The sequence below is a fragment of the Ruditapes philippinarum genome, unplaced genomic scaffold (genome assembly GCF_026571515.1).
Source record: "Ruditapes philippinarum isolate M1 unplaced genomic scaffold, ASM2657151v2 ctg4714_1_1_1_1, whole genome shotgun sequence".
Taxonomy (NCBI): Eukaryota; Metazoa; Mollusca; class Bivalvia; order Venerida; family Veneridae; genus Ruditapes; species Ruditapes philippinarum.
The window spans coordinates 18,251-30,796 of NW_026863768.1; the positions used below are offsets into that span (position 1 = coordinate 18,251).

Consider the following 12,546-nt stretch of genomic DNA (forward strand, 5'->3'; position numbering starts at 1 on the left):
ATGGGGGTTAATTCTGTAATTCTATTGGACGGATAGACAGTCTTATTAAAATAGGAATCACATTAGTGTACTAATTCATTTAGATACTATTATGTACAAGTGCAAAAACTGTGAAAAGGAATTTGAATATAAATCTAAACTTCTGAGACACTTCTTAATACACCTACCTTATTACAATGGGGACTTTATTTGTTTTTTTGTAAATTAAAATTTGATAGTGAACTTAAACTAATAAATCATTGTATAAAATTTTCAAAGGAACATAAAAATTGTGATCATCAGGAAACAATAAATTTAAAGAAAATAAGAACAGATTTTTTTAAAGGAAATATCAAATGCGAAAAAAAAAACTGTTTAAAAAGGAATATATAACTATTCTCATAAACAGATCTGCACAAACAAATTTGAAGGTACAACATATAGCAGATAACATGGCTGAAATAAATTATGTCGACCATCAAAATGATTTGAAAATTGATGATGGAACAGAGATGTTGCAGGATTTTAATGACAATCAATGTGTAGCTACTAAACTAGAAACAATAGCTGCTGGTGAACGTGTTCCCGACCCACCAGTATTTACATCTGGTGCTTCATATAACCCAGGAACGCCGCTAAGAGATGAACATGCACCAACATGTTGCTGTACTGCAAAGGAATATTGACAAATTTGAGTGTCGTATGGCTGCAGCTCTACAGTGTCATACTGACAGAACTTTAAGTGCGCTTCAACAATCGCTACGATACCAACAACAACTTGTTGAACTAACAAATCAAAAAGGCAAAAGAGTGGAATCCTGCCTTAAAGACATCGGTCAGGCTATTACAAATAATATGCAGTAAAATCGCCTGCTTGCCAGGTCCGCCTCCTTAGGGTCGCGGGTAAGTCGCCTATAACGGGAGTGGGCCCATCCAGGGTCAGGCCATTAAGATGGCCCTGGGTGGGAATAATGATGAGCCGAAATAAAGAACATACTGTAAATAAATGTGTTAATAATAAGTGTGTGGACATTAATGATATTTGATTATTTTTTTGTATGGATACTTTAACAAACATTATCATAAACAGTTGGAATATTTTGATTGAACTCTAAATAATAATGATAATGGTAAAAAAATAGAGATCTAATCATGTGTTATTTCTTTTGTTCTTTGTGTGTGTGTTTGATTTTTATGTGTTTTTTTTTAAATAATTAAAGACTAGAACAAATTTTATGCTCATTGAATTTAGAATCAATCTTAGAATTTTATTTGTTTGTTATTAAAAGGTATCCTTCATTACTTATTCCTTAATTTGTGTAATGTAAGAACTACATTTTTCTGTATCCTGAAGGCTACAGTCCAAGAGAGGGGTAGTGTTACAATTTCTAAAGTAAGCTATCTTAACATAGAATTTATTCTAATATTTACTACAAGGTCAAGTTCTTTGATTCTTATCAGTCGGTAATTAAACTGTGACTGTTTTCTAACTTGTAAAGATCCGGCAATTATCAAAGGACTGTTTGTATCACTATTGTTCCTCCGGCAGTGATGTAGCTTTTCTCTGCTGTCACTATTGTCCTTCCAGCAGTGATGTAACTTTTTCCTAGCACTATAAAAGGGCTGGGGAATTCATTTTAGGGTCTTCTTATTTTCGGGATTCGGATATGGGAAGCTTTCAGAAAGATAAATTTTAAACTTAGAGAAAGGGGAATTTAATGGTATGAAAGTTTGGACTGTTTCCCCCAACAAGTAAATAATGTATATATCTGTGTTTATTGGATTTATCTTGTATATAATCTGAAATAAAAAGTAGCTTAGAAGAAAAATGATTTATTTATTGTGTTATGCTACAGATAGTGTAAATAGTAACTGCTCAAATTTTGAGCTGGTGGCAGCAAATTCAATATGACGAGTTTCATAAAGGTTTAATAAGAGGCCCAACTTAAAACGGTTACAGTATCCACACATTTTCATAAAAATTCTGCTCCGCTTCGAGTTGCAGGTTTGCTATTACTTTTGTTTTACAAAATAGTTGTGCAAGCAACATATACCGAACGAAGCGGAAAATAGTGTAGCGTGTTAATACATATATCTGGTTTTCAGTCATTTCCAACAAAAAGAGTTATCAACAAAAACATACATTTTTCGTTCCAAGATGGTGGCGTTTGTTTGTACATGTTGTAGGACACGACGCAGTTTTGATTCCCAGCCCTGGTTCTGTTATTGGTTACTTTGTAGCTCTCTCTCTGTTTAGGCCTGAAAGTCGAAAAAGTTGTTTTGGGTGATGAGTACAATGGCCGAACAGGTACTAAATAAGTTGTTTTCAGTAAAAGAGATGCATTTTGGGCAAAATTAGCGATGACATCTTGTGCACAATTGGAAGTTTGCCCGTCAAGAACAATTTCCATCCTTTGTAAAATTGCATAACGAAGTTGTGCATCTTTTAAAAAACGAGTACAATGGCCGAACCAAATTTAATGAGTACAATGGCCGAACGATTTTATTGTCTGTCCTATTTCGTCAAATATTTCATTGAATTATGCTTGTTTCTCGCTTCCTGTCTTTGAAATCATACAAATAAGATATTTGAAAGTGAAAAGTAGGAAGAAGTATTAAATTATTATTATTAAATTGCGGCCTAGTTTTACATATAAATTTAACGTTAACTGTATGCTTACCTCAATTTCACTGCTTTTACCGAGCGTTTAGGCCGCCATTTTATGAGCCCATTGTACGATTTTGGTCACGTGATCATCCGCAGTGATATACCTAACCTGTAAATTGATCGATTATTAACAAGTAAAACAGTTGCGCAAAGAAATTTATACCAGGACATAGCTGTTTATGACACGATTTATAATCTCTAGTGTGCCCGGTGCAATTTAAGCCTCCGTTTGATGGTGGGGGATTTGAACATGTCCTTGTTCTGCTCTGTGTGCCATTATCACATGTGACGTCACACGCTGACCAAGCTGTCCAGTCAGACCACATACCGTCAACTGTAGAAATTAAAATTATGTTACTTATATTTTTCATTTAATATTAAAGTGACATATGTACGGTGGCACAAAGGTGACATGTGTGTGTTTTTATTTATCTCGTGCGCACGAGATACTATGTCGTGACCACGAGTTACCTAGTCGTGGTCACGAGCTACTAACTCGTGGTCACGAGATAGTTAAGTCGTGGGAACGAGATACTATGTCGTGGCCCCGAGTAACTAAGTCGTGGTCACGACACGAGATAATTAAGTCGTGGGAACGAGATACTATTTCGTGGCCAGGACTTAGTAACTCGTGGCCACGAGATAGTTAAATCGTGGGAACGAGATAACTAAGTCGTGCGCAAGAGATAATTTACAAATCAGATTACACTATGATTTTTAAACTTAGAAAAATTTCTGTTTAAAGTTTTACATGCAACATTAATGTCTGAAAATACTGAAATCTTCACTTTAAACTTGATACATGTCTTTAGGATCATATTAGAAAGTCACCTTCTAAGGTCCATAAATCAGACATTAATTTTGAGTTATTAAGTTATAGTCCTTTGTGGGGACATTTCTATTATAGAATTGGACAGTTTGTACGTACACCGGCCTGTTTACCTTGTTTATACGATAATTTGAGAAGGAATTAGTCCTGGTTTATTTTATTTGGTAGGGACAACGCCCATGGGCATTAGATAGCCTTAAGGATGTTTGAGGTCAAGGGTAAAGATAAACATGATACTTCATGTAATATCCTTGTCTGATGAAAGATTTAAAAGGAATAAACCATGGTTTATATAACCTAGAAAGATCATTGCTCCTGATCAGTAGATGACACCTAATACTTTTGAGGCCATTTGGTCAAAAAACAGGGTCACAATGACGCTAAATGTAAAATCATTGACCAATCAATAACTTGCATAAATTACACTTTTACCGGTAGGTGAAGTAGGGGCATCCTTGTACTATAGCACATGTCTAGTTTATTAGGAAAATTCAATTAAAAAGTGTAATCTGATTGGTTATTTATCTCGTACGCATGACTTAACTATCTCGTGGCCACGACTTAGTAACTCGTGGCCACGACACAGCATCTCGTTCCACGACAAAATTATTTCGTGACCACGACTTAGTAACTCGTGGCCACGACTTCGTATCTCGTGTCCACGACATAGTATCTCGTTCCCACGACTTAACTATCTCTTGGCCACGACTTAGTAACTCGTGGCCACGACATAGTATCTCGTGCGCACGAGCTAAATAAAAACACACACATGTCATCTTTGTGCCACCGTAATAATGTCACTTTAATGTTAGTTTTTCCCAACAGAACTTAAAACAGATATTATTCTTACACTTGCAGCAGTACGCTTTAACTTTCCTCGAATTATTTTGAGGCTAGAACGTATATATAAAGAAAGTTTGTCATTAATGTAAAGTATTTTATTTTTTCATACCTAAAGAGCAAAGGTCGCAAAACCTAGGGCAAATTGTTTTCGCATGATGAATGTCGGCACATATATTTGTGACTGTGTTCAGGAAACCACAATCAATGTTCTCATTATCAATACAACTAGAAGCTGAAAAAAAATATAAAAATGAATTTTTTTCCAAATTTTGGTATCTATATAAATAGTATAATATTATTCTTATTAACTTCCACTTAATTGATACTCACGAACAATCAGTGATGACTAAGGTTGGGAGGCGCATCAGTGAATACATATCATGGTAGGATTTTCAATTTTAACCGATACTCCCGAAGATATGAAGGCTGGGACAAGATTAGATGTGAGCAGGAAAGAGATTTTCAGATAATATGGGGTACGGGACTAGGGTATGAGAAAATTTTAATTTCTTGGGGAACTAAGTAATTGTGGTCTACAAAGACAAGCTGATGTTGTTTTTTGTATAAAAACATAAGTTACTTATAATATGGACCCTTCTTCAAGTATTCTATCGAGTTCTTGTAGCATATAAGTGACACTACGGGGAAATCATAGCTGTTACAGATTAATAGTATCTTTCATGTTTTGCGTTTCAGATTGGAATACCCGAGGCTTGCTTAGTTACCGCCCATGGGCCGGTTCTCGGAGAAAGGATATTCCGATCCGAACCGCAAAATTATGTCAAATATTTTTTCTTGCATATTCTACTATATTCCATTATACATATATTTTAAACTCTTTACATTAATTAATTGTCCATGGACATTTATGTCATTACACCCTATAACGTCAGTATGTTTACCATTGCCTAAATTGGGTAAAGCTAATTGTATATCGCAGCTTCTCTTTATAACATTTATTAAAATAATCTATCATGCTGGAGAATAAAATATGTTTTATGATTTCATAATTTTAGACACAATACAAGTTGTGAGATTGACCTGTATAATGACTTGGTCTTTCTTGTAATATCCACCTATCAATTAATCCATCTATAATTGAAATAAAAATCATGCTTGCAATACTTTTTACATATTATCTGTATAAATAGATTACGTTTAAAATGTCCACAGAGATGTTTGTTACAGTTGTCAGTACTGCAGCATTCATGGCAGCTCTCTGTTTGGCGTTTCTGTAAATCACGACCAACCAATTGTAAAGCACCACTGCCACCACTATTTGTCGTACTACATTTCTTAAATATTAAAATAAAATCATAATTATTATAAAGTTCTGGCAAAAACAACTTGATATAATTGCTTACTTGTCATCCATATTATGGTATTTCTAACAAAATAAATATGAGCACTATGTCCCTTGTTTCAAGTTAAAAATATCAAATATATGTTCAAGAATCTTTTTATACTTAGAAAATAGTTTAGTTTAATAGATATCAAAAGATATTTAATATTTAATAAATAATTTGTCTGGTGCAGCCATTCCGGAAAATGTGTATTTAAGTTCCTCTAGTATAAGCTGTATACTTTTGGAAATACAAAATATCTGAAGCTGTTTTGTACTGAAGGAAAGCAATACAAGCTGAGTTTCCTAAATTGTCAAACATATAAAATAAAGGTGGCTGGAAAAATGGGCGCATTGGTAATTAAACAATTTTGGGGACTTAAAATATGAATTCCAGACATTGCCCTTGTATATAAGAAAGTGTATTTCAGAAGTGAGAAGTATTAACCCTAGTTCTGCATATCGTCGGCAGCACAATTTAGCCGCTAGTGATTAAGACGAACATCATTGTCCGGCTTTAACAGGTCAAACGGCTTACGGGATTTCGACGAAAGATCACAGGAGTTATTAGTACTAATCCATGATGTGAATATAGCCGGCACGTTCCCATTAACTGCAAAAAATGGCCGCCAAAGCTTAAAAAAGTCTGTCCTGCTTTCACAGGTCAAACTGATGACGGGATTTCGACGAAAATTCACATGAGTAATTAGTACCAACTTTAGTTGTGCATATCGCCGGCATATTCATTTTCGCTGCACAAACTGGTCGCCAGAGATTTAAAATAGAAAATCCTTGTCCGGCTTTCACATATCAAATAGCTGGCGGAATTTTGGCGGAAAACACATGAGTGATCAGTGCAAAGTCTAGTTGTGCATATAACCTAGACGTTCAGCTTTGCTGCAGTAAATGGTCACAAAGCTAACAACAGCAAAACCGTGTTAGTTTTATTTTCTTATCCAGGAATTCCAGTAAGGGGGGTCCGACGGCCAAAATATGACTAAAATGTGGCTAAACATGTTGCTCCGTTTGCTCTGCAGAAAGAAGACATTCACAGCATCAATCAACAGATAGAAACAGAAGATTCTTCTGACAAACTGAAAATTACTGGCAATCATATTCCTTTGATGTTGTGAATGAATGTGACATAGAGTAGGATATTATTTCATGTGATACACCATTGACAGGTTCTAAAATGACTCACTCAAGTGTGTTTTTCCTGGCTATTAATTGAAACATCTTTTGTGATATTAAAAAACTTTTTTTTTCTCCGTCTATTCCTATCTGCAGATTTACATGCAAACACACATTTTTTATTCGGAAATCTTGCTATTCTGGCCCGGTCGTGTTCGTATCAAACAGGTACCATTTAGTAAATGTAGAATTAACGTCTGCATTGGACACTGTAACACATATTGTGTCATTTGTTAAGACCATGTATTCAAATTGTTTTAACCAGATAACATTTTAATTACATGTAGTAAGATAAAGTAACTTCACACTGAGTACGACTGAAGCGTCGTGGTGCGTTATCTTAATTTCCTGCAAAAATCGAAGTTATCAAAGCCTTAGAACAACAAACTGTATTTAAGAAGACTTTTTAAACCTTAATTTAGAGGCTATTCCTAATAAGGACTAAATAACACCTAATTCTGAGTTCCAAAGGCCTTATTTGAACTTCGCATAATTAGGACTCAAAACTTTTAATAAGGAATTATAAATTTCAATCTTATAGAGAAGCATAAGTTATTCATAAAAGGGAGTTTGAATAGCCTAATAAGCACAGTTTAAAAGTAATAAATTAAATTATTACTTGGTAACTTCTAATTATTAGTACTTTTAAACTTCTCATTTGAACCTCAAAAAGTCTAAATAGGACTTAGTAACTCCAAATAGGAATTTTCATCGTCCTTAGTTGGACTTTTAAAACTAAATTGATAGTTTGTTAACCCTAATTTGGCTTTTCAACTCCTACTAATGATATTTATATGTCATAATTAGGCTTTTATAGCAGTCAGTTTTTTTAATTGAACACTTTCAATAAGTGTTATGTTAAGTTGTTGATAAGATTTTATAAAATACAATACACTAACTAGGCTTAGATACGCAAAAACACCCCCTTTCAACACACATTATCATCTATTTCTCTATAATATAAGTTCTAACAGTATTGTTCGTGACCAAATCTTTCACAAGAGCGTGTATAGAAATATATTTACGTGTTTGTCGATGCATCCTAAATGGTATGCCGGAGATTGTCCGATGTCAGATAAGTCTTGGTAACACAACTGAAACATTTAATTTGCAAAATCGTTATTTCTTTCAGGAAACAAAGTGTTTGGTATTAATGTTAATTTGTTGACACAAGTTGAGCTTTTAAACACTAGCTTACGTTAAATGAATATTCATGTATGTAAAAAAATGAAACCGGTCATTGCGGAAAAAAAGAGTTATTTATGTTTTTAGGAAAATATTTGTATGTTCATTACAGTTAAACACTTAATTATCACATTGATCATTAGACAAACTAAAAGTATAGTAATAAAATATATTTGTTTAACAAGATACAAAATTCAGTTGGAAAAAAACAAGCAAAAAAAAGAAGAAAATACAGATATATGCCTCTTGTATAGCTAATGTGCTAGCTGAACTTTATGTAAGGAAATAACAGCATTTCCAGTAGTTACCTGACCAGATCCACATTTTGCAGTATGTGTGCAATTGTCTTTATTAAATATATTGGTACAACTATAACACTCCAGGCAGTCTAAAATGGTACAAAACTTCACAGCAAGTGTACATTTCAACCATAAAATGGTTAATTATGTAGTAAATAACTCAGGTTTAAGCATTATCAACGCATAAAAAAGTAACTAAAATTACCAGAAAAGTGTAAAAGACATTGAGAATTGTTGTAAGTTTTGATAAAATAGTTGAAAATTATAAATAATGCAAAGTTTGTAAAATGAGCAAAGACAAGAAAAGGGTATGATAATAAAATAAACTGACCAACATGTCGTGTACCCATACTGAAAATGAATACCACCAAGGCTGAAATTATCAAAAATGAAACAACTTAAATAAGGTAGCATAAATGTGCATTTTGAAATGTTTGAAAATAAAACCAAAGTATTCGTTTAATTTAAATATATACTACTCAAAATTTGCTAAGGATAATATTTTTTCTACAGTGCGTTACTTGTGTGAATTTGTAATAAATGTGAAAATAGATTAAAAGGAATAAATATAATTAGTCAGGAATTGATTTTTATGAAAATAATGACAATGGAAGTGTTCCTTGACGTGTGCCTGTTGCGGAACGAGTATGCTGGACTAACATCAACATTTTGGAGATCACATAGTGGATAAAAAAATCTTGCAAATCAAGAAATGGTCTGGCGTTGGGTGTTTAATACCGAGTATGGTGTCCGGGGGCATTTAATTACGGCCTGACATCGCCGCCACATACTGCTGATGAGCCTGCGGACCTTGTGATGAGGAATCTGGGCCCATTCCTCTATGATTGCATGCCTTAGCCCCTGAACTATTGTCGGTTGGACGTGGCGTGAAAATGGCTTTCTGCAGCATATCCTAAGCATGCTCAATTGGATTTAAATCCGGGGACCTCGCTGGCCAATCCATGCGGACTAAAGTTGCCTCCTCAAGATGCCGGTTTTTGATTGGGGCTCTGTGTGCACGGGCGTTGTCATTCATAAGAATGAAATCAGGGCCGACTGCGCCAGCGTACGTGCGTACATTGGCGTCTAAGATTTCATTGACGTACATTTCTGCCGTCAGTGTACCGTTTTCAATGATGTTAGGTCCGTTTTTCCCTGAGTACTTATTCCATCCCACACCATGACTGAACCACACCAAAACGGTCGTGTTCTGCAACGCATGCTGGAGCTAAGCGTTTATTTGGACTTCTTCAAACCCTAGCCAGTCTGTCCGTGAAGTTCACACAGAACCTGAACTCATCAGTGAAGTGGACTGGGGTCCAATCATTAACTGGCCATGTGACATGAGTCTGCGACAATTGCAAACGCTCTTGAATATGACGTTGTGTCAAAGGAATGCGATTTGCTGGCCTCCGTGACCTCAACCCAGCATCATGCAACCTGTTTCTAACAGTTTGTGTGCTTACACGCACACCAGTTGCATTCTGGAAGTCGTTACGTAAGGTCGTAGCGTTCGAGAACCGTTGGCGCCTGGCCTGAAGGACAATAAATCGGTCCTGGGCTTGAGTCGTTGAACGTTCCCGACCTCCGGCGTGGCCCTGCAAGACATTTCCAGTCATTTGGAATCGGTTCCACATCCTGGAGACAACGCTCTGGGATACCCCAAGGACATGGGCAACGTGCCTTTGTGAACGGCCAGCCTCCAACATTCCAATACCCCTGTTCATCTCATCTTCACTAAGACGACGTCTAACCTGTCGATTTGCCATAGTTTGTTAATTTCGAACACAGTTTTACAATAAAACGAGAGAAGTATTGCTGCTTGTACACGTTTAAGTGAAAGCACATGGCCATAAAACACCAAATTTCCATGGGTATGCTTTTCCACGTGCTTATCGTGCAAGGTGTTTATGACATATCGGTATGATTTTAATATGATGATAATAGGACTGAAAAATATGCAATGTCAAAATATTGAGTATATATATATATATATATATATTATATATATATATATATATATATATATATATATATATATATATATATATATATATATATATATATATATATATATATATATATATATATATATATATATACGTTATATATATATATATATATATATATATATATATATATATAACGTATATATATATATATATATATATATATACTCGTAAAACTTTTAACAATTCTGTTCTGGTCAATAAAAATATTAATTTCATACTATTTGTATTGCTCGTGATTCATTATTATTATTTATTATTATTATTATTATTATTATTATTATTATTATTATTATTATTATTATTATTATTATTATTATTATTATTATCATTTAACTTGTGTGTAAAAATTGATGTATTTATAATTAAACCCATACTTACCAAAATTATAAGATCTATAGGTAATCATATTGTCTCTCCTTTGGAAAGAACACCCTACTGATACCAAACCTTTGGCTGTACAGAATTCTTATTCGCTCCGACAACATATTTGTCGGTCAATGAATATTAAAGAAGCACGTCTCCAGATTCATGTTAATTTTCATAAAAAGTTTGGAAATGTATTTTAAGAGTAAAATATTGTGAGTTGACAAACAGATAAAGTAATTAGCATATTGCAATCGGCACTTACAATCCAAGAAAATTACCAAAAAATCGTCAAGATATGCAAAAACAGCCCTTACTGCGTTAGTAACGCAGTAGAAATATAGTAATAAAATACTGCAAAATCAGTCTTAAACCGCACTTAACATGTAAAATATAACTTGGAACTGGAATGTTTTTACCTTTAAATTTTAGTACATTTTTCTCAATATTGACTTTCTTGAAATAGTTTGGCTCATCTGGAGGCGTGCAGCTTTAAACAAGTTCAGATCATTAGTGTGACATATTATTGGGAGTGCACTATGTTTTACAACATAAGATGAGATAAGGAGTCCTCTATTTGGTATCATGTCCTTGGACATCAGCTATAAGACATTGTAAAGTCTGCTGATATATATCAGTCACGAAGTCACGAAGCATTATCAGTTCTATTGCATCAGACAAATAAAGCCAAATAGACCCTAAACAGCGGAGACTTTGACAGTGAGACCAGCCAATACTATATCACATACATGTTAATTTAGTCGATGTGTAATTTGATCTTGTCGTTTGTGTAATCTTTACTTGTAAGGTGATTATACATGGCAGATGCCAAAATCACACACTCGTGCCGATTTTGCGACTCCGTAAAAATGGTATTGCACGGCCGCGCATATATAATGACGTGACGTAATTTGCGTTAAATAAACGCAATGAAAAAATGTTTCTTTATCACTTCAAACGGTTTTTATTTTGGGTATGTGATAAAGAGAATATTAAATTCGTGTAAGTTCATAACTAAATTTGTTGAACTCGTTGAATAAGATAATATGCCCGCCAGAGGTTTGCATAATATAATTTTATTCAACTCGTTTAATAAATTCAGTATTAAACTTACAATCATTCAATATCTTCTATATATGAAATAGAGGCTATATGAACTAGACTTCATTTGATGTTAATTTCAGACTATAAATAACACGATGTCAAATATAATTTTAAATATCAGCTGTTTATTGAAAAAATATTATAGATATATTAATTATGCTGCAGAATCATTACATTATATGAAAGAAGAAAATAAAAACAAACAACAGATGGTTAATCTATTTTTATGTAGTGTGATTAGTCTCTGTAAATGACTTGCCATGTACGTACTGCTGTTTTTACAAATATTCACTGTTTATATACCTCATGTTTGTATCATGTATGATGCACTGAAAGAGATAAAGAATTTGAATTTGATGAATTTCATTATCTCTTCAACTGTCCGTACTTTTTCGATATTAGCAAAAAAAAATAATAGCTATTGTTGTTGTTTCTTTTCTAAAAAAAGATTAATTTGGTTCAAAATGGTCCATAAGTCTTTCAATAACCATGCCAAAGTTATTGCATGTGCCTTTGCATCTCCTAAATCACGGAGGTTGTAAAGTTACAAACAAATATTTTCGTGGTTCATGGAATACGATGCTGGACGATACCCACAGTGGTATGCCAACACGAACACTGACACCAAGATTAGAAGGATAACACCACTATTCTTCGAATAGGTGAGCTAACAATTTCATTTAGGTACAGTCTTTTTTATACAAGTGACATGAAACCTTGCAATATTCTAT

The 12,546-nt window shown here is 34.0% G+C and overlaps 1 protein-coding gene across 1 annotated transcript; it reads right to left on the minus strand.

The window, feature by feature from the left end:
* Nucleotides 1–514: 514 nt before the first annotated feature.
* Nucleotides 515–10,836, minus strand: LOC132723278 (thrombospondin-1-like). The gene is made up of 8 exons (XM_060707951.1): nt 10,727–10,836; nt 8,668–8,709; nt 8,346–8,425; nt 7,878–7,946; nt 5,476–5,614; nt 4,429–4,551; nt 2,811–2,981; nt 515–765 (listed from the first exon to the last, which is right to left on the minus strand). Exons 1-8 carry the CDS (start codon nt 10,752–10,754, stop codon nt 515–517), a joined length of 903 nt encoding a protein of 300 aa, XP_060563934.1. The 5' UTR covers nt 10,755–10,836.
* Between the last annotated feature and the right edge of the window lie 1,710 nt (nt 10,837–12,546).